Below are 25,047 nucleotides of genomic sequence, written 5' to 3' on the forward strand. Positions count from 1 at the left end.
CTTTAGCTGGGCAAACTTCTCTAGCTGGTGCATGTGTCTTGGTCTGAATCATCCCTAGGAAGGAGGGGCAGCTACCACATCTATTGAATCGCTGGCCTCCCTCTTGAGATGAACCAGTAATGATGGTGATAGGGATACTTCGCCCAACGTTTTACTTGGGGACTAGATGGACACCTACATCGCTGCATAGTTAATAACTCTGGTTCACTGCAGATGTTATAACTCAAGGATTTGCAGCCATGGTGCCGCAGCAGCCTGAGGTGCCTTGAGATCCTTTCAAGAGTGCCCCAGAATATTAGCACTGTTAGCTGTGCAAACATGATTCACAAGATAAATGCCAAGGTTTTAAATAAGACTGTATAATGTTAAAAACATTCTGATCTATTGTGGTCCTTCCGAGCAATCTGCAACAGAAGAATTGCTCTAGTATTTTTATATAGTAAAGAAATAAATAAAAGCTAAATGCTGGCATTTTCCAAGGGGTATCTCAAGTCTAAAGAGAGGTGCTTCAAGTATAAAAAAGGCTGAGAACCATTGCTGTAACCACTTGGTAGGCTGCAAACACCACTGTGTTATCAATGTAGCGCACTAGGCTGGCCTCTCTCTCCAGCACATAACATATGTCTTTGTATGGCTGTCCCATAATATAGATACACCATGAAAAAGCACGTGTACAGAAGTCCTTTTAAGCAAAAACTCGGGAAGAGAATGTGATACGCCCTTCACTTGTCCTTGCAGAACTCAAGAGGGACCTCTGAAGAGCATGGACGATTTCAGAGATTAGATAAGGGTCCCAATGGCAAAACTGGATCTGATGAAAACCAAGAGACGAGGAAAGTGTTTAGACTGCCTGACCTTTCTAAAAACTCCTAATTCCCAGAAGCACATCCCTGGATGATTCATAGATGTTAGGGGCCAGAAGGGACCACTCAAGATCATAAGGTCCAGTCCCCCTGTGCTTGGGCAGGAAAGACTGCTGGGCAGTGGTGTACCGTGGGTCTTCGGTGCCTGGGGGCCAATGCTTACATTTGCGACCCACTGTCCATGGCTGTTTGTCAACTGGGGGGTGGAGGGGAGCAGCAAAACTGGAGAACCACTTCGGGGGGGGGGGAGTCTATTCTAGACCCTGGACACCTGAGTTGTAAAGACATTTTCCTTATGTCTAAATTAAAGTGGTCTTCTAGCAATTTATGACGGTTAGTCCTAGGCTTCCCTTGGGGAGCCCTGGTGAACAGACACTCTCCCACTCCCTGATGTGCACCCTTATATACTTATAGGCTACCACCAAGTCCCCTCTGAGTCTTCTCTTCTCCAGGCTGAACGGACCCATGTCTCTCAGCTTCTCATTATATGGCCTGCTCTCCAGACCTCTAACCATATGTGTAGCCCTCCTTTGGACTCTCTCAAGCTTCTCCACATCCTTCCTGAAGTGCGGCACCCAGAACTGGATGCAATACTCCAGCTGCAGCCTCAGCAAGGCGGAGTAAAGTGGGAGGATGACATCTTTAGTCTTGCTTGTGATTAATCGGTAGATGCATGCCACTGTTTTGTTTGCTTTGCTGGCTATGGCATTGCATTGGTGGCTCATGTTCATTGTTTGGTCTACCAGGACCCCCAGGATCTCTTTCAGTTGTGGTGCTGGTAAGCATAGCGCTGTCGAACCTGTAAGTATGTTGTGTGTTGCATCTTCCCAGATGGAGCACCTTACACTTCTCAGTGTTGAACATCACCAGGTTTTGATCTGCCCACCTTGCAAGCCTGTCCAGGTCAGCCTGTATCCTCAGCCTATGTGTCAGCATGACCACAGTCCCCCATAATCTGGTGTCATCTGTGAACTTTGCCAGTCCACTTTTAACACCCAAGTCCAAATCATTAATGAACACGTTAAAAAGCACTTGTCCGAGTACTCAGCCCTGAGGGATGCCATTGGTTACCAAGCACCATGATGACTCAGCTCCATCTATTATTACTCTCTGAGTCCTGCCTCGGAGCCAGTTTCCTAGCCACCAGACCACTGGGCTATCAAGACTGCAGGTCTCCAATTTTACCATGAGCATGTCATGGGAGACGAAGTCAAAGGCTTTTTTGAAGTCCAAGTATATGACCTCAAGCCAACCTCATCTCCCCTTTTCACACGGTGAGTTACCTGATCATAGAAGGAACGGAAGTTGGTCATGTGACCTGCCCCCAACAAAACCATGCTGGCTATCTACTAGAGTGTTGCCTTCCATTAGCAATAGGCCAATTTGACAATTTTTTCCAGGATTTTTTCCTGGGACTGAGGTCAAACTGATTGACCTTTAATTCCCTGGATCCTTCTTCCTTCCCTTCTTGTAGATAGGTACCACACTGACCCTCTTCCAGTCTTCTGGAGCCTCTCCTGAGCACCATGAGCTCTCAAATAGTTTTGCCATGGGTTGTGCAATGATGTTGACAAATTCTTTCAGCTCTCTCGGGTCTAGTTCATCTGGGCCTGCTGACTTGTAGATGTCCAGCCTCTCTAGATGCTCCCTCATGAGATCTTCGCCAACTGCTGATGGGTGATTGGCTCCACCTTGATCATCCTGTTCCCTGTCAAGCAGGGTAGCACCCTTTGATTGGTGGAATACTGACACGCAGTAATTGTTTAGGTGTTTGGATTTCTCCCGGGTGTCAGTTGACAGCTGTCCCATTTTGTTCAGCAGGGGTCCAATGTTTCTCTGATTTTTCTCTGACTTCCTATGTATCTAAAGGAGGACCTTTTATTGTACTTGACTTCCATTGCCAATTTGAATTCAGTTTCTACCTTTGCTTTTCTAATCCTCTCCCTACAGGTGCAGGCTATTGCTGTGCAGTATTCCTTGGTGGTATTTTCCAACTTCCATTCCCTGTAAGTTTCTCTTTTCAATTTTAGGAGGTCCATGACTTTCCTATTGAGCCAAGGGGGTCTCCCAGCCGTTTTGTTACCTTTCCTGCAAGCCAGAATGGACTCCCTTTATGGTCCGAGGATTGTGTCCCTGAGGAATGATCACTCATCTTGGACCCCTCACCCTATTGTACCATGATCCCTCATGGCCTCGCCAATGAAACTCCTAAACTTGTGGAAGTCAGCTTTCCTAAAATCAAGGATTTCAGCTCTGCTGACTGATTTCCCTGCCTTGCAATGGATGGAGAAAGTGAAGCACTGATCTGGGAAAGATAACATAATACTTGTAGCTGCTAGGAGTCTGACTGTGCCAAAAGTTCCAGAGATTCATTCTTCGCCAGCTGCGTCATTTATGGCACTGGTGGCATGAGAAAGAGAAAACAGCCCAGACATATCTGAGGAGAGGGAGCTGGGTTTTTCTGCCCATCCCCAAGTCAAACAAAGACACTCTTTCCCACTATGCAGCTTATCTATATAATAACACTGAACTCAACTATCAAGATTGAGCTTTGCACTGGATTCTTACTCATTAGTCATACCAACTCAGGGCACTGATTCAGAGTGGAGAGGAACAAACTTTACTTACCAGAATTGAATTTTTCAGCTTGTCAAGGTTTACAACTTCGCAGCCAGCATAACATGGAGAAATGTATTCAGTCCCATCGGACCCACAAATAGGGTTAAAGGCTTTATCAGGGCATTGACATCTCTTGTTACATTCCAAAGAGTGTTGATCAAATTCAGCACTAGGGAAAAGGAAAGATATGAATGTACACATTGAACATGTGCATACATGAATGATGCACTGTACCTGCATAGCTATTGGTAAGCAAAAACTTGCTTGCTTAACAGAGTGTTTATCCATAGCCGCTGCCTAATCCACATAAATTATAATTTTTGTAGATTAATTTAATCAAAAATATCCTCAAAAGCCTGAAATTTGGGACATGAACAGGTAGGGAATTCAGTCAGTACATTCAGGACTCGTCTTTCTGCTTCATTAACTACTGCCCCATCCAAGTGGAACTTCGTAGATGAAGACAACTGTTGGTCAATACATCAGTAACAAATAAAAATAAAAATATTGCCTATTTAGAAATGACTATTTCAATTTTCCTGTCAGTAGTTTTCTCACTTTATTCTAACCTATAAGCATACTCTGCTTAGCATCAAAACTATTCCTTGTATTTTGCTCTATTGAAAAAGAAACTTAAGACAATAGAGTCTACCTCAAGCCTTCCCTACAGGTTTATGTGCAGTAGTAGCAAATGAGTGCTCCTCCCTCAGATTTGGTCCTCTCAGGGCACATCTACATATGCATTCATGTGCCATACTTAAGGTGCATTAAGTTTAGTACCTGTAAGAACAGGTACTAACTCAATGCATACTAACCGGCACTACTGCACAGTAGTACCAGTGCATGCCTTTTTAGTGATGCTAATGCCCAGTAGACTAAATCTACTGCACATTAGCAATGCGCTAATGCACAGTAGTATTAATCTACTGTGCATTTAGCATCTTGCACCCTCAGTCTCCCCAAGGCCACTCCTGTCTCCTTCATATTTGGGTGTGGTAACGAGAGAGCTACTTCAATAAAAGGGGATTTGCAATGGCAATAGTGGGGTCCAGAGCTGATGGAGACAATGAATGTCTATCTCAGGGCCTGATCCAAATTCTATTTAAGTCTGTGGGAAGCTACCTATATGGTGTTTAACAGGAGTGGGATCAAGGTTATGAAAACTCTACATTTCAGTCTGTAGGGAGGTTGCCAAGAATGATCAACCACTGAATGGTGCTCTTCATTTTCCAGTCTGACTTTTCGATCCTCAATTAGTTGTGCTAAAAATCCATTAAACTTTGGTGACCTTCCCATGGCTAAATCTCCTGTCGTCAGAATACTCATGAAAAACATGACCCCAAAGTCTGGAATGTGATCCGTTCTGTTAATACATAAACACCTTCACTATCACTTCCTGTCTTATTCACCACCACCACTCATTTTATTAAAGAGCATGGGTTTTCATCCTGGTTGCCATAACCAGTTTTTGTTTCATTTCTCAATTTCTGTCTAAAGTCTGTAGAATGTACCTGGAATAAAATGCTTTATAAATCAGCAAACATGTCAGCATGCAAGACTTGTGTCTCAGCTATACTAAAACTATTAGTACCTTTCTACTGGATAAAGGCCAGCAACCTTCTGTGTTGGACACCCCAGAAAAAGGAGAGGAAAGGCAAAGAGGGTACAGAGGAGCACGCCAAAGACACACAGGGCGCCAGATTGTTTCAAAGATATCTGGAACTTCTTCATGATGGCTCCACCCAACACTATGCCAACCATTGCTCCAGGGATGTTCACAGCACCTGGGAAAAAGAAACACTGTCAAGAGATCCAAATACTAAGGAGAACACTTCGGTACCTACCAATTAAGGAGGTGCATATGAAATGTGGTGATAACATGGTTACCTGATAGGCTGTGAAGAGCAATTTGTAAATAACATCATGTCCAATGCTTGCCATAATGGGAGACCAGGGTGGCTAAGCCATTAAGGTGTCCTGCCATGGCAGGAGTTCAAGCCATGCCCTCAGCTCTATGTGGGAACCTGGACATTTGGGCTGGGGAGTCAAGGGAGAGGGACACAGTGCTATCTACAGCCTTGTACAGACATTCAGTTTCTCCCCGGAGCATTGCTTTCTCCCAGGAGAAACCACAAGTGTACAGATGTTCGGACTTTTTCTCCCAGAGTAAAAATGGCCGCTCCGAGAGAAAAATAATCTGGGCACACACAGGGTTTCTCCTGGGAGAATGTACATGCTGATAACACAGGCTGACCATGGGCCATCTTGGTAAGCTAATCAGGGCTTCCCTATGCATTGCTGTCATCTGTTGCCAGGCAGACTAAGGGAGCCTGAAGAGGATACTAAGATGTGTGCACTAGGCCTCCCCCTGGCTGCACAGTGTCAGCACTGCAAGCTCTCTGCTCTTCAGGGCCTCAACATTCAAATATCTCTACACGTGGCCCTGGGTAAGCTTCTCTGTCATGAGAACAAATCTGGGAGAATTCTCCCAGGCTATTTGAATGCGTGTATGTAGCCCATGTCACTTCCTTGTGTGCTTTAAGTGCAAATGCAATGAACTTTTAGATGTAAGTGGACCTCTAACTCTTCATCAGCAGAGCTCGAAACACTTTGTGAAGGAAGTTCTTATTCCTGATTTTAAGGATGGAAAAACTACAGTCCAGAGAAAGAAAGAGAAAGACAGTACAATCTTTCTGATTTATGTTTGTGTAGCACTTGAGATAATGGGATCCTGCTACCTGTTGGGGGCTTTTAGATATTACTGCAGGATAAATAGACAATATGAACAACATTTCATCTGAATGATTTAGTCTGAATCTTTACAAGAATGGTCCTGCCTGAGGCAGGGGTCTGTGACCTCTGGAGGTCCCTTCCAGTCCTGCTTCTCCATGAGTCTACAAATTAGAATTATTTTAATCTGACAAAAGTCAATCTGAAGTCTGCACCCTAGATATAGGGTGAAATTCATTTTTTGGACCATGATGCACAAAGTTTGAGGGGTTTACCCAGGGTCATATAACCAGCTCCATGAAAGAACAAGTCTTGTGAGATACCCACATGGAAAACTGCTAGATTGCTTTTCAGTTGGCTGCAGGAACCACACTTTGTTACCAACATTATTTTTGTATGGATGTATGTCCCTTGACTGACCTCATAAATGAACCCATTGCTGCCTCCCCCACTTCTGAAGAAAAACGTCTACCATATTTTTGGTTGGTGTCATTTAGATTGATGATTTTTTGAGGTTTGTTATGGCAGTAATAATATTCCCATGCGTTTGGGATTAGCCCCACATGAAATAAGAGCTTGAGTACTAGCCAGCATACTCGTTAAGAACTGGAATGTCTCCGATAGCAATGGGCAAGACTTACCTATGATCATGTTGGCAAAAGATGCTGTGAGCGAAAACTGCCTCTCCAGGAATTTGCCCATGAATGTTGCTAAACCAGCCACCATGGCTGACAGACTGACCTGAGCCAATACCACCAGCAGAAAGACCGGATGTCGGAGATTTCTCAATAAGATTGTAGGAAAGACTGGGGGGGGGGGAAAAAAAAGGATAATTTTATCTTATTAGCATAGAACAGGCCAAAAAAAATGAAATATGCATTCTGTGGGAAATTTCAAGATTTCAACATTGGTTTTCCACTCACACTGGGGAAAAAATGAAACTGAAAATTTTCATGAAATGAAACATTCTGAAGATTTCACGTTGACTTTATAAAAAATATTTCATATAGGATCATAGACAAAGAGGGCAGGGAGGGAGCTCAGGAGGTCACATCCAGTCCAACCCCCTGCTCCAAGCGGGACCATCCTCAGCTACATTATCCCAGCCAAGGCTTTGTCCACCCGGGTCTTCAAAACCTCCAAGGATGGAGACCCCACCACCTCGCTGGGTAACCTGTCCCAGTGCTTTATTACCCTCCTGGTGAGAATTATTTTCCCCAATATCCAACCTCAACTTCCCTTGCTGCAACGTGAGACCGCTGCCCCTTGTTCTGTCAGGTAAGGTCATCTAGGTAAGGTCAGAATGTTTTGCTTTGTTTACACATTATTGTTTCCATGTTTAATTGTGTCGTAACCCAAAAAATCATGGCATTTTGACCTTGCTGAAAGAAAACACTTGGATAAGTCGGAAACAAAATATTTTGATGCTTTTTTGGTGCCAAGGTTGACAAAAATCAACACACTCCCACGAAACATTTTGGCTTCATCAAATCAGTATTTTTGGATGAAAAACTTCCATCAGAAAATGTTCTGCCAGTTCTATTCTTACAGCAATAGCAACAGTAACAATAGGCAGCAAATGTGATAGAAGGGATAGGAGTGGCCAGAAATTTGAAACAGCTGCCTTGCACCAGGCTAGCACAGATGTCACTTCATTGGTAGGAAAGCTGCAGTGAAGGCTGGGAAACTCTGTGCTATTTGTAACCTTTCTAAATTAAACCAATAAGGGTTGGCAAGGGAATCGGCATCCTAACCTTACAGATCCCAGATATTGGGGATAAAGCTGCTGTACAGCTTCCTTAGCCATGCAGCGCTATCAAGAGATGCAATTACAAGGTTCCAGTCCAGTTTTTGCACCCCCCACCCCCCCCACACCCCACCAGGTATATTATAGATGCAGAAGGTAAGTGAGTGTGGCTCAAGAAGCAAAATGTCCAAGGAGAAACATGCCTGAAACCAAATGAGGCATACAGCCAAGACTAAATGTTCCCCACACACTTCTCCTCCCTCCAGTGCCATGGATAGGCTGCTGGAGACATTAATCCCACAGTCTTTTGGTTGGGCTCAGTTCAACTTTTCCTTGCTGCAAACCGCAAAGTAGTGGCGTCTGTCCCAGCATCATTATGGGAATAATTTTGCAACAGGGAGAGCTAGCATAGTGCTGTGTCAGATGAATGTAAGTGAGTACTTCTAACTTTGAGAAGTTCCTCTCCTGATTTCCAGGGGTACCTTTAAAAGGTTTTATTGACTGCAGATGGCTGAAAGTAAGTGACCCTGCTTCTGCTGCAGGACAGCCAGCAATATGCACCCATACTGACAGAGCGCAAACCAGCTCACAGGGGCTAAGGCATAAAAAGGAAAAGATATGCAAGGATGATCTCTGGACTTTGTAATACTCTATTTATCCTTGATGAAGCCTTTATGAATGTGTTGACAACTGAAACACAGAGTATCGTACGTAGGACAGGACCTCAAGAATCAACCGCCCTGCAAAAATGAAGAGTTGGCTTTTCAAGTATTTGAAAACTATAGAAGTTGTCAGTGCATGTAATGCCAACTTTCAGGAAACAGAACGAAGGTTTCTAATGTACCCCAAACTGTGTCCCCTCATGTGGGTACGCAGGAATTATGAAACATAGTGTGATCATGCACTAGACGATGGGATGTGTTATTATATCAGATATCAGCATGGCAATCTTCCAGGAATCTGCATCTTGAGAGAAAAACAGAGACAGACATATACATGCACGTGCACACACAGTCAAACCCTACTGTTGCCAGGATAAAGGGTGTTAAGCCACAGGTACACTAATGTAGGAACAAGGAGACTGGTAGGCCAAACTCTGGCTCCTGGAAACCTAGAAGCAAGCCTATCAGGAATAAGAAAAATCAAGTAAGGTTTTGTGCACTGGGAATAATAAGGTACACTTCAGTAGCCCAGTCGAAGTAGTCTGAACAAATGCTTATATCTGTAATTACTATGTGGGCACAGTCTTTAATACTAGTAAGCAGTGTGACACTGCTGTCTAATACAGCATGAGTATTTTGCTATAATATTTTAGTGTTCATTTAAAGTAACTGTATAACGGCTACTGGGTTTTGCATTTAATAAAGGAATTTTAGATGAACTACTGACATGGTCAATTGAATTACAACATGATGCGCTGCAGTAAATCATTTCATTATGCGCTCAGGTGGCAGAACTGATACGGAGCAGAATTTTTTGGCCTTTTGCAGGGTTTTTTACCCAAGGATATGAACAGTCATTACAAAATTATGTATCATTATCTCGGTTGTAGATGGTGAAACAAGCACAGGGAGAGCAAGGGCATGACTGTACCATCTGGGCACAACTCTCTCTGGGCTCCTTGGTATTTGGGCATGTGCATATGCTTTGAGTTGATACCAGCTTCTATAACAGTGGAGACCAACCTTTTTTTGTTAGGCGCGCTGCAAAGGAGCTCTGCACCCTCCCTGAGTGACTCTCTGATGCCCTTCCCCTGCCCAGTCTGCTGCTCTGCTTTCTGTTTCCTTCCCTGCACTCCTGCCCCCCTGCTACTCAGCTTTCTGCTCCCTGCCCTATCTGCCTCTGTGCTAGTTGTCCCCTCCCTGATCTTCTGCATGCCACGTGCACAGGCTGCCCAGGTCTCTTGTGGCACGCATGCCTCAGGTTGGCTACACATGTTCCAGAATTATGCAGCCAACACCCTAAAATGAGGCTTACTCTGTGAGACATTGGCATGTCTACAATGTGCACATTTAATGCCTGGTTTCAGGTGCATTTAGGGCACACACCTATGTGTGCCCTTAATGTGACTTAAAATGGCTATTTTAGGCTAAGCCCAACTAAATTTGATACCTGCATAAAACAAGTATCAAACTTAGGCGTGATTAGTTAAAGTGCATCAGCACATGTGTAGACACATTAATGTGCATGAACATGGTGTGCATCAATGGATACACCCCACAGTAATGCGCATTAGCATGCCTGCATGTGCTCTAACATGACTTTGCATTTTATGCCTAAAATTTAATGTGCCTTAATGTGCATTAGTGCACATGTAGACATGCACTTTAATGCACCTTAAGCAAAGGCTCATTAAATTTAGGCGCACATAAATACATGTGTAGACACACCCACTGGGAGGGAAGGGCTTGGTCCTTCCTCCTTTTGGGCGACTTCTGGCCTTCAAGAGCAGGTGGAGGGAACGATCTGGATTCAGGGACTGAACATGGTAGGGCTTCATGCTGCAGGGGAGCTACCTGTGTGTTTCCAACCACTGTTTAGCAATGCAATTGCCAGCCACAAATCTTCCCCTAACTGGCTTGTGATGAGAGTCAGAATAATATCCTCAGAGTCTGGACTCTCAGCCCGCTGTGCTAGTCCCTGCACTTCACCTCTCCATGCCTGGGTTAATACTTACTGCTTATACAGTGCAGGGGTGCATGGTGGTCTACAGACAACATAAATAACTGAGGGACCACACGCGTCAGTGAAACCAATCCAGAGCAACTCAACTGCCTTCCGTGTTTTTGGCATGAATCCATACTACGGCAGCTGAGCTCTGAATGGGGAAAAGGGTCTCTTTCCTTTACAAGCCAAATTCAGTGCTGCATTTTTACTCTCTTCATGATGCAGGTGAACTCACACTGCAATGAACAGGAGTTTGCCCGGGTGCAATCTGAGTGGAAATCGAGAAAGCACCATAAAATCTGGTCCCTGGTAGAGCATGTGCTATCACACAGGTTGCCGTACAAAATTTGCCACTGATTTTCCTGTCCTTGAGCCTTTGTAGGGATTCTGCAAAGCAATTATGAAAGGGGCTTTGAAGCTGTAAGAGGCTCAGGCCCGTAGTTTGCTCTTTGCTGCTTGCAGCTGCCCTGATTCTGGCATCCTTTTTCATTTGGATTGCACAAGAGAAACATTTGGACATGACAAACCCTGAGTGACTGCCTCAGCAGCTGACCCCCCTTGGTGTTCTGGAAAGCACAGGAGAAAACAGCTTAACTCCACATAGCAAGGGGAAAATCAGCCACTAAAATAAACAATTGCTTCCACCGGGGAATCAAACCAAACCAAAGACGAGTAACTCTCACCATCTGGAAGAGTGGAATTTTCCAACTCGCAGAGATTTTTCATTAAGAGACATAGTTAGCTGTGTTAGTCTGAAGCCAGGCAGGGTCAACGGGCACCTTCTGGGCTAGCTACACACACCTAGAGGGCGCGAGGTTTCATGAACCCGAGTTCGCTTTATCGGTGGTTCGTCAAGCTGTACTTCAACCTCTGTTGTTAACACAGATTATGAAGCCCGCGTCCCACGCGTGGCTCTGCTTCCCCCTGAACACAAAACTTCCCTGTTCCTCTTTGTCTATCTTTGTGGCAACCAAAGCACGCAGCTGAACGCGGCTTCCGAACAAGCACAAAATGCTTGCCCCAGATGTTCGCTCTAAACGCGATCGTGTTGACGCGGAGGAGGAATAAATGTGCGAGACTCATGCCAGCACCCAGCGTAAATTAATTCTCAGCAGCTCATTAGGAGCAGGAAAATGCCTGTCAAATGAGGACAATTCTTAACCTAGCATTTACCGGAGGGGTCTTTCTGCAGGGGGGAAGGCATCGTGCCTCCGTGTCGAGAGCTGGGAGGAAACTGATTGGCAGAACGAACGGCATCACAAATGCATCGCGGCGTCTAAACTGCTGTGCGCAGACAATTTGCAACAGAACATCCTCTCCTGTCTCCTTCGCTTACTGCCTCTTTGTTCCTGTTTTCCCAATTTCCTTCTCTCTTTCTATTTTTGCCCACTTCTTCTTTATCTCGAGGCTTTGGGTTTTGTTTTGTTTTTTCTCAGTGCATCTTAATGGCATTGTTTTTAGGCCTTTTAAAATGCTTCAAATTGCTTCCCCCCCACCCAATGATATCTCTTTCTGTTTTTCAGGGTGTTTTTTTCCTGTCACATCTTTCCTTTTCCCTCATCCATTTTCACCTTCAATGTTAACCTTACTATTACCCCTTAGTGCTTTGTTCTTGGACACCCGTCCTCTCCTGAGGCTGGCCACAGTCAAGCTGCCCCACAATAAAAGTCGATGAGGACCGTGTCTCGTTCTGCATTGCTCGAGATGAACCGCACTGAACTGTCTGGCCTCATTCACCTGCGTGCGTTCCCATAGCTCTTCACTGCTACATGTTGCATGTCATAGGATATTCAGAAGATGAGCACATGAGAAGTATCGAGCTGTGCCAGACCAATGTGGCCCAATATCCTCTCTCTGACAGTGGCAAGTAGCGGATGCTTTCGAGGGAGGGGATATGAATGAGGCATGTCTAGTTTAACTGTAAAGCAGTGGAATTGAATGGTGGAGGGACTAAGCTGCATCAGATTATCACAACTGATGCCGAATAAAGTGAGGTTTATCTGCATCTCAAGGGAGCAGGGATCCCTTGTGCCTGCACTGAGTTATGTACGTTGTTGGAGGAAAGTGTCACAGTCTATTCGGGCTGCAAATGTGGAATGGTTTTCATAGCATCATAGAAAATGAGGGTTGGAAGGGACTGCAGGAGGTCACATCTAGTCCAACCCCCTGCTCAAAGTTTTGCAGAGAAGGCAAAGAGGCCACCAACAGGTCAGCCGTAGCTCGCACATTCACCAAGCCCAACGAAGACAAGGTGTAACCGCTTCTGCAACATCGACATGCTCTACGCCTCCTGTGCTTAGCAGTATACTTCCTATACCTCTCCGTTTCCTGGGGTGTCAGTGGAGGTGAACTTGACATTGGAGGGGAATGAGCATGAGCTGAGATGTCTCTCTGCATTAAGGAAATCTCCATCATGTTGACTGCGAGATAGACATGGTTAACAGGACCTTACGAGGACACAAAGGTGCCTTCCAAACAAACCTCTTCGGCACTCGATTCTATTCCTGTTCTGCTCTTGGAGGTACTGTGTCCCTGGTAAGCTTGAAGGGACCATGGGGGAGAGGGATATGGGCACTGCTGTGAGGAACGCATGCACCAGATACTGAGGTGTACTCAGAAACAGCAAAGAGCTCCAGATTTCCTACCCCAGAATGGACCTAGTGCACGAAGGACTGCACACCAACATGGAGCACGGGAAGTTTGCGTGGTCTTCCCAGGTGAATGTTCATTCCTTGGATGTTCTCACCTTCCTTCCCTTGGTCTCAGTATCTGCGCTATGTGCCAGGCATGAGCTCCCAGAGGTGCTGGTTTTGGCATCCTGTGAACAGGTCCTACACTGAGCATACTCGTTTCTTCTGTCAGGCACTGATCTAGTGCTTCCTAGCAAGAGTTTAGTGAACCTCTCCCCTTATGCTGCCTGGGACCCTTGTCTTGCTCTTCTGGGGCCGTTTTCAATGGAGGGACTAGTCTTTCCCATGTCATCTGAGTCACACCGGGCTTCCTATCCAAGTCACGCCAGGTTTCACCTCCCAGCCATACCACTGGTCTTGAAGCTGCCCCAGAGCAGGACTTGGGTAGATGGTTTAATAGCATTTGAGTGCAAGCTTGCAAGATGCTGAACTTCCTCAAGATTGCACATGTTACTCACACTTCCAAGAACATTAGAAGTATCGAGCTGTGTCAGACCAATGGTCCATCAGGTCCAATATCCTGTCTCTGACAGTGACAAGTAGTGGATGGTTTCAAGGGACAGCATAGGAATGAGGCATGTCTAGTATAACCCATTCCATGTCATGCCCTGCCTGGCATTAATGAGCATATACAATGATCCATCCCTGATGGATCTATTTAGCAGTTCTCAATGGCCCGGGCATCCATAAATGTGTCCAATCCCTTCTTGAACCTGGATCTACCATCTGAACCTCTTGGGGCAACAAATTCCCCAACTCAACTATGTGTTGCATCAAAAAAGGTCCTTTCATTCATTTTAGACCTCTCTCCCACTAATTTTCTGTGGGTGCCCCCTTGTCGTAGCATGCCGGGACTCAGTAAATAACAGTTCCCTGTGCACGTTATCCATGCCCTGCTTGATTGTATAGCCCTCTATCACATCCCCCTTCTGCCTTCTCGTTTCCTGACAGAAGAGCCTAGACTTTTTTGGTCTCTCATGGTAGGGCAGCAGCTCCATACTCCTGGTCATCATTGTTGGCCTTTGTGAAGCCCCAGGCACGAAGCCAAAGGCAGCATATACATCTCTTGAGAAGAGGACTCAAATGCCTAGCCCTTGGGATGAAGGGGCACTGCCGGTTCTGCTCAGCTGCCAAACCACTCAGTGCACATCACTCCCAAAGGAATGCCTGAGGAAGTAGCCACTTGAACTCATGTACTTCTGAAATACGTCCAAATTAGTCTTTGGTAGCAGTCAATCTCAGAACACAGGGACAAACCGGTGATACCAATTTATCAACGGTCAGCATTTTACCTTTTGCCCATAGCTTTGCATCTGGGTAAGGAAGATCTGAACGCTTCATAAACGTCCCTTTGGAGGGGGCTGGAATTCGTGAGAGTCTTGACCAGGTGACTCCAAATCTGCATCACAAGGGGCAAATGTCCCATGCTTACAGGTCTAAATAGCGGTGAAGTTCTCTTGAAAATCACGATCAAGGGTCTGTCAACTGCAAGTCAATAGATGCATCTAAATGAGAGGCTAAAAGTGCAGTAGACTCATTCTACTGCACATTAGCACATCATGGAGAAAGCTGTGCTGATGTGCAGAATTAGTCTACTGCTCTTTAGCATCACTTAAAAAACTTGCATTGGCGCTACTGCGTAGTAGTGCCCATTACTGAGCATTGAGTTAGTACCTGTTATTACAGGTCCTAAACATAGTGCGCCGTAATTATGACGCATGAATGCACATGTAGATGTGCCCAACGAGAGCAGGACCAGACTTAACAGCACTCAGCTACTTAAAGCTTGCATTATTTTGTTTTCCTTTCCTTCTTGGTGCCTCAAAGAGATTAAGAAAAGAGGACAGAAGGCAGGGGAGTGGCAGAGAGGCATGAGCTTTCCTAGGTAACAACCTACTTCATCAGACGCTAAGAAAAAAGAATCATAAATAGCATAGGAAAGAGCTATCAAGTCACTGCTACAAGAGAAACCTGACTCACAAGGGATGGGCACATGTGCCAGATGAAAGAAAGAGAGCTGTGCAGGGGAGGGATGCTAGTGCTGCTCTTTTACAATATATACATTGAGATTCAGACTGCTTTTGTGTTTGTTTTTACCTATGAAATAAGGAATATGAAGTCTTGACTTTCCTGTTTTGCTAGAAAAGCCACTTGGAACATAGCCAATGCCATCGGGACAAAGGGGGTTTTTTCCCCTTGTATTTGTTAACAAGGGCTGTTCCGAGCTGAGGCTGGCTTTGTCTGACAGGGGATTTCTGTCCTTTGTTGCTTTTCTGCAGGGGGCCAGTCTGGAATCCGGAGGTCGTTTGATTTATCCGCGGAGTCGGAAACAGAAAGAAAGCAACTGCTCTCTCTCTAACAGCACAGTCCTCCTCCAGGGAAGCCTGTGCAGTGCCTTCAGAAGACACGCCAGGGGACAAAAATTCCCTAGGATGGGGAATGCATTTAACAGACGTTTTGGTTTTAGGGCCCTTTCCAACTTCCCTCTCACCTCTGCCTCTGCTTCACAGGGGCAAACTACCCTCTTCTCTCTGAAGTTATCCAGCTGATTAGCACAATTAGGTTAAAAGGAGACCTGATCAATCAGAGATCTGAGGAAGAATGTCTTACATTCAAAAATGGGTCTAATTTGATCCCAACTATACAACAGGTGCATCTACATGAGACACTTAATGCGCAGTAGCCTAATACCACTATGCAGTAGTGCGCCAGGCAAAAAAACCTGCTAATATGCTACTGCACGGTAGTATTAGGCTACTGCACAGTAAGTGTCACTAAAAAACCATGCGCCAGTGCTACTGCACAGCAACTGTAGCTACTGTGCATTTGGTTAGTAATTCATTCAGTGAATACTAAACTAAATGCACAGTAACTACTGCACATTAATGAATGTGTAGACGTGCTCAGTTGGTCCGATAACAGATATCATCTAAGAAATCTTTGCCTCTCATTAAAAGGAGAGCAACTGTTCTGATTTGTATTTAGCTAAAACTGTAACTGCTTCTTTCTCAGACCTCACAAAGGGCACTAGAAGCTAAAACCAGCCTCTCTTGCCTCTCCCAAGTGCATGAAGTGGTCCAATGAGATAATATCTTGCTCCATAAACATTACTTCTCTAGCATATTTCATGCACTTCAGTCAAACTAAAGGGCAACACAATCAAAGTTCAAAAACGGTCATAGTGAAAAGCTCCTCCTCTGTCTGCTGAACGCTGGAGGTCACAGTCCTACTATCTCCCCCGTCTTCTAGTGCCAAACAAGGAAGTTAACACTTGATGCTTCTGAGATACAAGAGAGCAAGGGGGAAAAAAAAATCTTAAAACTTGAAAATTAAAAACCTCCGAGACCATCGTTAGGCGTCATGAAGAAGCCAAAACGGCCATAAAAAATCATGCCGAGACTTTGCAGTTCATCTCTAACAGCAATTATGATTGTATCAAAGTTGCGAGATGGATAACAGAAGCAGAGCAATTAGAGAAAGGACTGACTTACTGGAAGCTAAATACTGCTTCCTGTTAGGATGAACAGCTCCTGGGTCTGCAATGGGAGGTGCAAGCATAGGTGAAAAACAGGATGTAGCCCAAATACTATCCAAACCATCTGTGCAGGAACCAGGACTGTTCCCTACAGTACTTAAACTTTCTTAATTTTGAATAACTCCAGTATTAAAGCATGGCTCACTCCTCTGAAATAACTGGCTTCATTATCTGAATGCATCCCCAGTGCCTTGCCTGAATTTTTACCCTGTTCACAACCTCATCCTGTTATTTCTAGTTATTATTAGTGGCAGCATTTTAAACACAGGTTTTTCCTGTCCTTGACATTCATTTCCCAGATACCGGTAAATAGCAAAGCCTTCTCAGTGAGGCAGACCCTGAAAAATTCAAACCTCTCACAACACCCAATGACTGCATAAAGACTGAGCACTAGGTACTTAAGAAGGAATCCAGCTTGGTTGGCTTAGAGCTCACCTATTGGTTTCAGTGGTGGGTGCAGGATCTGAGCCTTGGGGCCAAATTCTGCTCTCAGGCACATCCATGCAGCTCCATGGATCTCAATGGTTTGCATGTGTAAGTGCCAGTACAGTTCAACCTTAACTACCATATTCCACTTTGTGCCCTGCCAAGCTATACGAACTACTGACCAACCCTTCTGGGATTTTCTTCTTTTCTGGGTCAACTTGGCAATTTAAGACTTTATTCAACAAAGTTGTTCAGAAGATGCTTTACTTGAAGGATTTCCTTATGTTAGAGTAGAATATTTAGAATATTCTTAAATTTCTAAATGATCCGGACCCTATGAACCTAAGGGACTGCCTTGCCCCTTATGTTTTACCTTGACCCCTAGGGTCAGCCAAGAACTACCTCCTTCAGGTACCATCTGTGCTGCAGATGGTCGTTCTTGGTGGTAATTCCTCCCTCCCCAAGGTGACTCACCAAAGCCCAGTGGAGCGAGACTATTCTCAGCAGTAGCAGATGACAGAACAAGGAGCAACGGGCTCCAGTTGCAGCAAGGGAAGCTGAAGTTAGATATTAGGAAAAACTTTCTCACTAGGAGGGTGGTGAAGCATGGGAACAGGTTACCCAGAGTGGTGGGGGAGTCTCCATCCTTTGGAGGTTTGAAGACCCGGGTAGACAAAGCCCTAGCTGGGATGATGTAGTTGGGGCTGGTCCTGCTTTGCGCAGGGGGTTGGACTGGATGTGGCCTCGTGAGATCCCTTCCACCCTCATGGTCTATGACTCTATGATCTCTCTGGAGGTCTTTTAATCTGGGCAAGCATTTAGCAAGCAAGGTTAGGTACTGTATGGGGAGGTTAGGTACTGTATGTCAAATAGCTCATATGATCTTACTTAGTACACTGCTTCTGTAAGTTATTTTGTCTTTTATTGTAAGCTGCTCTGAGCCTCTTTTTGGGAAGAGTGGCATATCAATACAGAAATAAAATCAATTATAGGTTAAGCTGAGTCAGGAATAGTTTGAAATATGTGCTCTAGCATTTTGCTGGATTGTGGTCTACACAAGCAGACACGGGCTTGTTCACTGCTGGGAACTTTCTCCAGGTTTGGGTCAGCTTTAAATAGTTTTGTTTTTTTTTTCCTTTCCAGGACATTTGTTTTGAAAGAAAGCTGCCTTTCTTCTGTTCAACCAAACAGTCTGGAAGTTCGCAGGGGAAGGTGCTTCCAGGGTTTTTCCACCAAGCACAGACTGCAAAACTACTTATCTAGCCAACGGAAATCTTTCCAATCATAACTGGCTGTTCTGGCCACTTCATAGAAATGTAGCCCAGTGTAAAAGCCTGCAAGCCAGTTCCTAAATTGATTTAATGCTAAGGATAGGCCAAATCCAGAGCTCCTTGTTCAGACCCATTGAAGTCAGTAGTTGTTTGCTTGAGCAAGAGCCAGATATAACCTAGGTAAGGATCTCTAGATTTGGGTAATTAATAATGTGTTGCACGTACACTGAGACATTTTCCTCTTCATTTTATATTTATGCTCAAATATATGCAGAGTGTAAAAGCCAAGGAGAGAGAGGGATTATTCAGTGCACAGATTAAATTGGAAAAGGGAAATTTGGGATGGATGTCAGGAAAAGGATCTTGTGTAAAATCCTCACCTGGCACTTGATTCTGCCTATTTATATAGAGAAGCAGTGCCATGTGTAATCACATGGGGGTCATAGAGACTTCCAGGATAAGGGCTCCTCAGTGTGAATGCCTTTGGTCAGGACTGGGTTCAAACAGCAGTGTCTGAATTGCTATCTAGATCCCAACTAGATAATTCAGTGTAGGCAATAATCTTGTAATGCCTCTAGCGCAACGGCATGGTACACAGGTCTTTCCCACCTCTAATTCCCATAAACTTCTGATATCCACATTTCCAGCCTTAAGTTGGGGTCATTTGCAGGCCATGCCAGGACAAGACATGTAAAACCTGCCAATGCATCGCCACTCCCACAATAAGTGCACCCCCAAACAGCACCATCATCGTTGCTGAATCTTACACCTGCACCTCCAGAAATGTAATACATCTCATTCAGGGCACTGAATATCCTGATGGGAACTAGGCAGGAGAAACAACAGCTGCACACCAAAATGAATGCACACCGAAAATCTATCAAAGACAAATCTACCCAATGACCTGTGGGTACACACTTCTCATAAGACAACCCTCTCTCTCCAATCTCTCAATTCTAGTCCTCCAAGGGAATTTACAAAACACCTTTCGCAGATGAGCCTATGAACTTCACTTCACCAATCTACTGGATACAAAAAATCATGGACTAAAAATAGACAGTGGATTTATAGCACATTATAATCTGCCTGCCATCCAATAACCCCAGGTAACCTTTCTACATTTTACCAGGTTAACATTTTACATTTTATCCCAGGTTAACATTCCCCCTTTTTGTTTCCCCTCCCACCTACCTGTCTTGCAAGCATTAACTCCCATCTCCTCTGATCTTCCCTGCCATGCATTTATTTGCATTTTCACAGACCTGCGTTTTGCATATTGGCTGAAGCTTCTCTTCGACCCCTAGAGAGCACACAAACACCCTCTCCCTCTGCCTGAATAAGACTCTCCCTATGCCTGAAGAAGGGTGCTTGTGCCCGAAAGTTTGCAAAGAACATTTTTTCCCAACAATTCAGTCTAATAAAAGATATCACATTTACCCAAATAACCTTGTCTGACTACTTGCTTATACATCCCAGTCGTATTTGTTTTTTGGGAAGAAGAAGAAAGGTGCGTAACATTCGAAAGAGTAACTACTTTGTTTAAAGAGTCCTATTCTTTTCTTAGGAGTTGAATTCTGGTTTGAAGTCTTCTCTTCCGCTGGACTCTCCTATTGCCCAGGTCATGAAAGCGACTGCTTTTCAGCAAGATGGATGCCTCTAATACAAATGCACAGAAATGCTGGTTTTAATTAAAAACATTAAGGAGTAACATTGCAAGGCTTTTACAGGGCAACAAATCACTCCTCGCTAATGAACTTTTAGATGGTTGAGATCAGCAAAACAGGGTAATTTTCCCTTAAGAAACTACTGCTCCCTCTATATTAATGCATTAAAATGATAGACCAGCAATGTGGAGTGTAAATCGGATTCTTTCCCCTCATTTCTCTATCAAGTAAACTTCACTCTGCCTTGTTTTAGCAATAGGAAATATAAAAGTTTAATGATTATTCAGACTGGAAGGCCTCCAAATATTGCTTTTATATAAGCTGCTGTGTACAAAAGAATATTAAAACTAATGAGGCAATAAAGTTTAGGTCCAGAAAGAATAAACAAAATAAACAAGGAAAATAATATAAACTGTGGGCAAAACTCTAATCTCCTCTACACTGGGTAAAGTAGAAATAACCTTGACTTCTCTGCAGTTCACCCAGATTTCCAGAGCTGGTATTCGGCTTATGGGGGCCGTGGGCAGAAGCTAAAGGGGGGCAAATGCATTGTATGCTTGTTCCTAAAGCTGATTCTCCCAGCTTTCTATCATAATATATACCGTCCAAATGTTGGTTCCCCTGAAGTTAATGGGAGCTCTGCTATTTAATGTGATGACCACCCAAAAGCAATAGTGGACGTCAACATTTTCTCTGTCTCTGTATCAGACACATGCACTGGGCTGCCTGTCCCAATGGCCATCAAGCCTAGCAAGATACCAGCATCACTTGCCACTTGTTATTCTGTACTGGAACAATACGGTCCTGCCTGAATAGACCAGACAAGAAGTGCTGCTATCTGCTGAGCCCAGTCAAAAAGGCAGGAGGCACTTATCTGATTGTGCCCTAGAACTGCCGGATAGGCTAGAAGTGGGACAGGAGCTTTGCAGGGGAACGCTGTGATGATAACTGTTTGTAGAGAGAGATGTTAAGTGATAGCAGTGACTAGACTATTTGTATTTCTAGCACAGCGTCCCAGTAACTCAATAGTGTATGGCAGCATTGTACCACTATCTTGTCACAGCTAATGCAGTCTTTCTCAGCTGTTATTACTATAGCACTAGCTATTTTACAGCCGGGCATGGCAGAAAAGGCCTCTTGCTCTGGTTCTGGAGGCATAAGAGCAAGCCCAGCTTGAGCCAGCTTCCCATGTCATTTGTGGAGTCAAAGGTGAGCAGATTGGACGTTGGCCAAATCCCTCCCTTGAGAGCTGTTGCAACTGGTGTGCTTTAACCAGGCTAAGCCAATGGACTATTAGCTGGGAAAACACATGACCTGACAATCAAGGTCTGTACTTGGAAGACTGTGGGGAAATAGAGCTGGAAGGGGCCTCAGGAGGTCACTGGCAACTTCAACCTAGCACCGATGGCTGAATGACCTTAGAGCAGCATGTGTGCATGTTTGCTGTGGGAATGGGTACAGGTTGCACAGCCCCAGGACAAAGCTGATCATAAAGAATCTGGTACTTTATGGTCTAAAATGCACAGGACGAGAAATGCACGGGGGAAAAGGGTGTTTGTCAGACGCAAGGCATGGGGTGTGTCTGATGCACATGGAACAAGCATGTGTTTTGGTCCGCATAAAAAAGAGAACAGGAAAAAGTTGTAACGTTGCACGAGTTGTGGGGATGTGATTTAGGCTAGTGCCTTGTCACAAGTGTCCAGTATTCACGCCTTGTCGTTAACACAAGTGCATTAGTGAGTGGTGCTTTTGCCACCTGGCTGAGCCTGTGGTCACGCTTTCTATGACGTCAAGGTCCGAGGGAACGCAGGCCAACACATGGCCTGCAGCAGGAGCACCCCTGACACCGGTCATCGACTCCAACCCCCTAAACAAGGTAGGATCATCTCTGTTTCAACTTCCTAGTATCCAACCTAAATATCCCTTGTTATACCTTAACACCTTTTTTCCTCTTCCTGTCCTCTGCGACCACTGAGACGTGTCTGTTAGCATCCCCTTTATAACTACCCTTCAGATATTTAAGGACTGCAATCTAATTCCTCCCCAGTCTTTGCTTCCCCAGACTAGATAATCCCAGGTCTTCCTACATTTCCATGTAACATCTGATATCCTCAGCTGATACCAGAAGGGAGGCACAAATATTTGTGCTGTTTATTAAATGAGGGTTAATGAAAACTGGCACTACAAAGTACCATTAAAAAAAGTGAAGTACCACTATTGTGGGGCAGACGCACATTTAGGGAGTGTTATTTTACTACACCAAAACTGGAAATAAGCTACTACTGAGCTGGCCTGTCATCTAGATGGGGTAACACTGACATCAACACTTGGGAGACCCTCACTTGGGACCAACCAAAGAGGAGGAAGGCTCTTTGGGAGGGACCCCAACACTTTGAAACAGCTCGTCGACAGGCAGAAGAGGAAAAGAAGAACGGGTGAAAAAGAACGTGAGGACATCCAACACAGCAACACAGTGGCCACCTCTCCTGGAAACACCTGTCCTCACTGCAAGTAGACATGTGGATCTAGAACTGGGCTATGGAGCCACCGGCAGACTCACTATTAAGATCCTTGGAAGACAATCTTGCTCGTTTGCGAGTGATTGCCCATCATCAATCTCGACGGAAACATGGCTGGCTTTTGCAACCCTGGGGTCACGGTATTTATGACCTTCATCCTCCTTCCTGTTGTTTATTATACTTATCTGCAATGTCTTGTCTTAAATCAGGACCTAATGTCACAAATGATGCTTTCACATCCTCTCACTATTACTTTGCTCTTCCTTTCTCTGTAGCTTGTACCCGCTTGTTATCTCTGCTCTTGGACAGCAAGCCATCTTTCTTTCACCTTAGCATGCTGTGCCCCGATCTAGGATCGGAGGCACCATCACAATTCAAATAAAATAGATGTTTTTAGGCTGTCAGCTCTTTGGGATGGGGTCTTTGTCCCTCCTTGGATTTGTCTTGTGCCTTGCAGAATGGAGCTGCAATCCTGACTGGGGACTTTGGATACCAGTGATAATATTTAATACTGAGTAGATCCATTGGTGAAAGGCCAGAAACAACTCCACCTATTAGGTACCTAAATGTGATGCTACTTCTTGCTGTTCAAGACCCTGAAAACCAGTGAATACAAAAAAGTGGATGCGTCCTTCTGATTGCAGGGGTTTAGGCTGTAGCCCTGCAACATGGAAGATATCGAATTCAGCCGTCTATGCCTATGTCCTTCTGATTGCTGCATTTCGTGACCTAGTCATAGGACCACGATGATGGACTGTTACAAAACTAGGCATGTTAATGCTTTTTCAGTGATGTGAGCAGGGTGGAATCACACTTAGGCACCTTATATATGAAACAGAATCAGGCCATACGTGTTTACAAGCCAGGGCCTTTACACGGTCTCTTCTTTGAGACAAGATGAGCGCCTTTGTACGAGCAGCTAAAGACCCGAGCACAACAGGCCCGATTCTTGATCAGTGGCACCAGCCATTGTGGCAGCAGAATAACCCCAAGCAGTCATCTCCTGGTCTAACTCTGCTGCTTCATAGCTTCAAGTCAAAAAAAAGGTGCATTCGTCTTCATCTACTCAATTCACGATTCCGCAGATTTTGCAGAAACCATGAAATTCGGGATTGTTTGTGAAATCAATTTAAAAAAAAAAGGTAATAAAAATAAAATGCTGGCCCGCCAATGGGGAACAGACAAGTGCAGAAGACAAGATGGCAGCCACTGCCTCTCCACCAATCAGCACCGAGGGGCGGGGCCAGCAGAGCACACCCAGGAAATAGCCACAAAATTTGCTCTTTATGCTGTAACCAGCTACAAAAACTGCTTAGTAGGTCCCTCTTCATCCTTATGAAAGGGAGCAAATTCATTTTTTCCATTTTGATGGGAGATCTCTTTGCAGACAGACAGAAGCAGAACGGTATGAATCTCCCACCCAGGTCATGCAAATTTTCTGGTGGGCAATGGCTCGCACGGGGAATATAGCGTGCCGGTTACTGCTTGCCGGTGCAAGAAGGTCAGCAAGGGATCCAAAGCTGTAGGTCTGGATCTTTGATTTAAAACAGGGCTGCCCGTCGAGCCCTGAAACTAGCAGCATGAAACGCAGCCTGCACCCTCGTGGCCATATCACCTCTGCATTGACCCTAATAAAAATGAAAATTTAGGGAGAAAAGGTTGCGGCAAGGCAGAGGAAGCAGGCAGGAGGGCAGCTTCGCAGGCTCACTTTTCTGAAGCTAGAGTTGAGAGCAGCGCTTTCAAAACTCCCCTTGGCAAAAGCCACCGAGGGTGAAATCACAGCTGGTCTGCATCAGAACAAGGCGACCTCTGCTCTTCTTGTGACTCCCTGCCTCCTACGCAAAGCCAAGGGGATAGATTATAGGGCAGGTGTCCAGCAGAGCCACTAGCTACAAGAATCCTGCTCCCAAACACACCTGGAGAAGGCAGTGGTCCTAGCTTAAATGCAGCTACGGTCTTTCAGACACAAGCCCCTTTAGAAATACTGTCAAGCAAGGACTGGGTTTTTATTTCCCATATTCCAGTCTGGCACTGGGGGCGGAAATCATTGCTCCAAGAGGGAGTGAAAGAGCCGAGAGAAAAACAGAAACAGGACATTTAGATGAACATGGGGAGGAACTGACTGTTGTCCACAGCAATAAATACTTTGCATTTTGGGATCAACAGGAAATCTATAAATCAAACATCAGCAGTCGCAGGCACACCCGAAAGCTGCAGTTTTTTAGTGTATCTACAACAATAGTTCCTGGCCTTTCTAGGCTGGCGGTGCCCCTCCTTAGTCTTGAGGCACCCCTGGGAAAATGCCAGCTCTTCGTT

General features: G+C 44.9%; 1 protein-coding gene across 3 annotated transcripts in view; it reads right to left on the reverse strand.

Annotated features, from left to right (window-relative positions):
- The window catches only part of SLCO2B1 (solute carrier organic anion transporter family member 2B1), a 146,141-nt gene that overhangs the window by 20,751 nt on the left and 100,343 nt on the right, over positions 1–25,047 (reverse strand). For all 3 annotated transcript variants that reach the window (XM_059723151.1, XM_059723145.1, XM_006262689.4), the window contains exons 9-11: positions 6,854–7,018; positions 5,074–5,266; positions 3,492–3,651 (exon numbers count right to left, since the gene is read on the reverse strand). In XM_059723151.1, the coding sequence (XP_059579134.1) occupies positions 3,492–3,651; positions 5,074–5,266; positions 6,854–7,018 (518 nt within the window). The remainder of the gene's footprint in view (positions 1–3,491; positions 3,652–5,073; positions 5,267–6,853; positions 7,019–25,047) is intronic.

Source organism: Alligator mississippiensis, chromosome 1 (assembly GCF_030867095.1).
Source record: "Alligator mississippiensis isolate rAllMis1 chromosome 1, rAllMis1, whole genome shotgun sequence".
NCBI classification, from domain to species: Eukaryota; Metazoa; Chordata; order Crocodylia; family Alligatoridae; genus Alligator; species Alligator mississippiensis.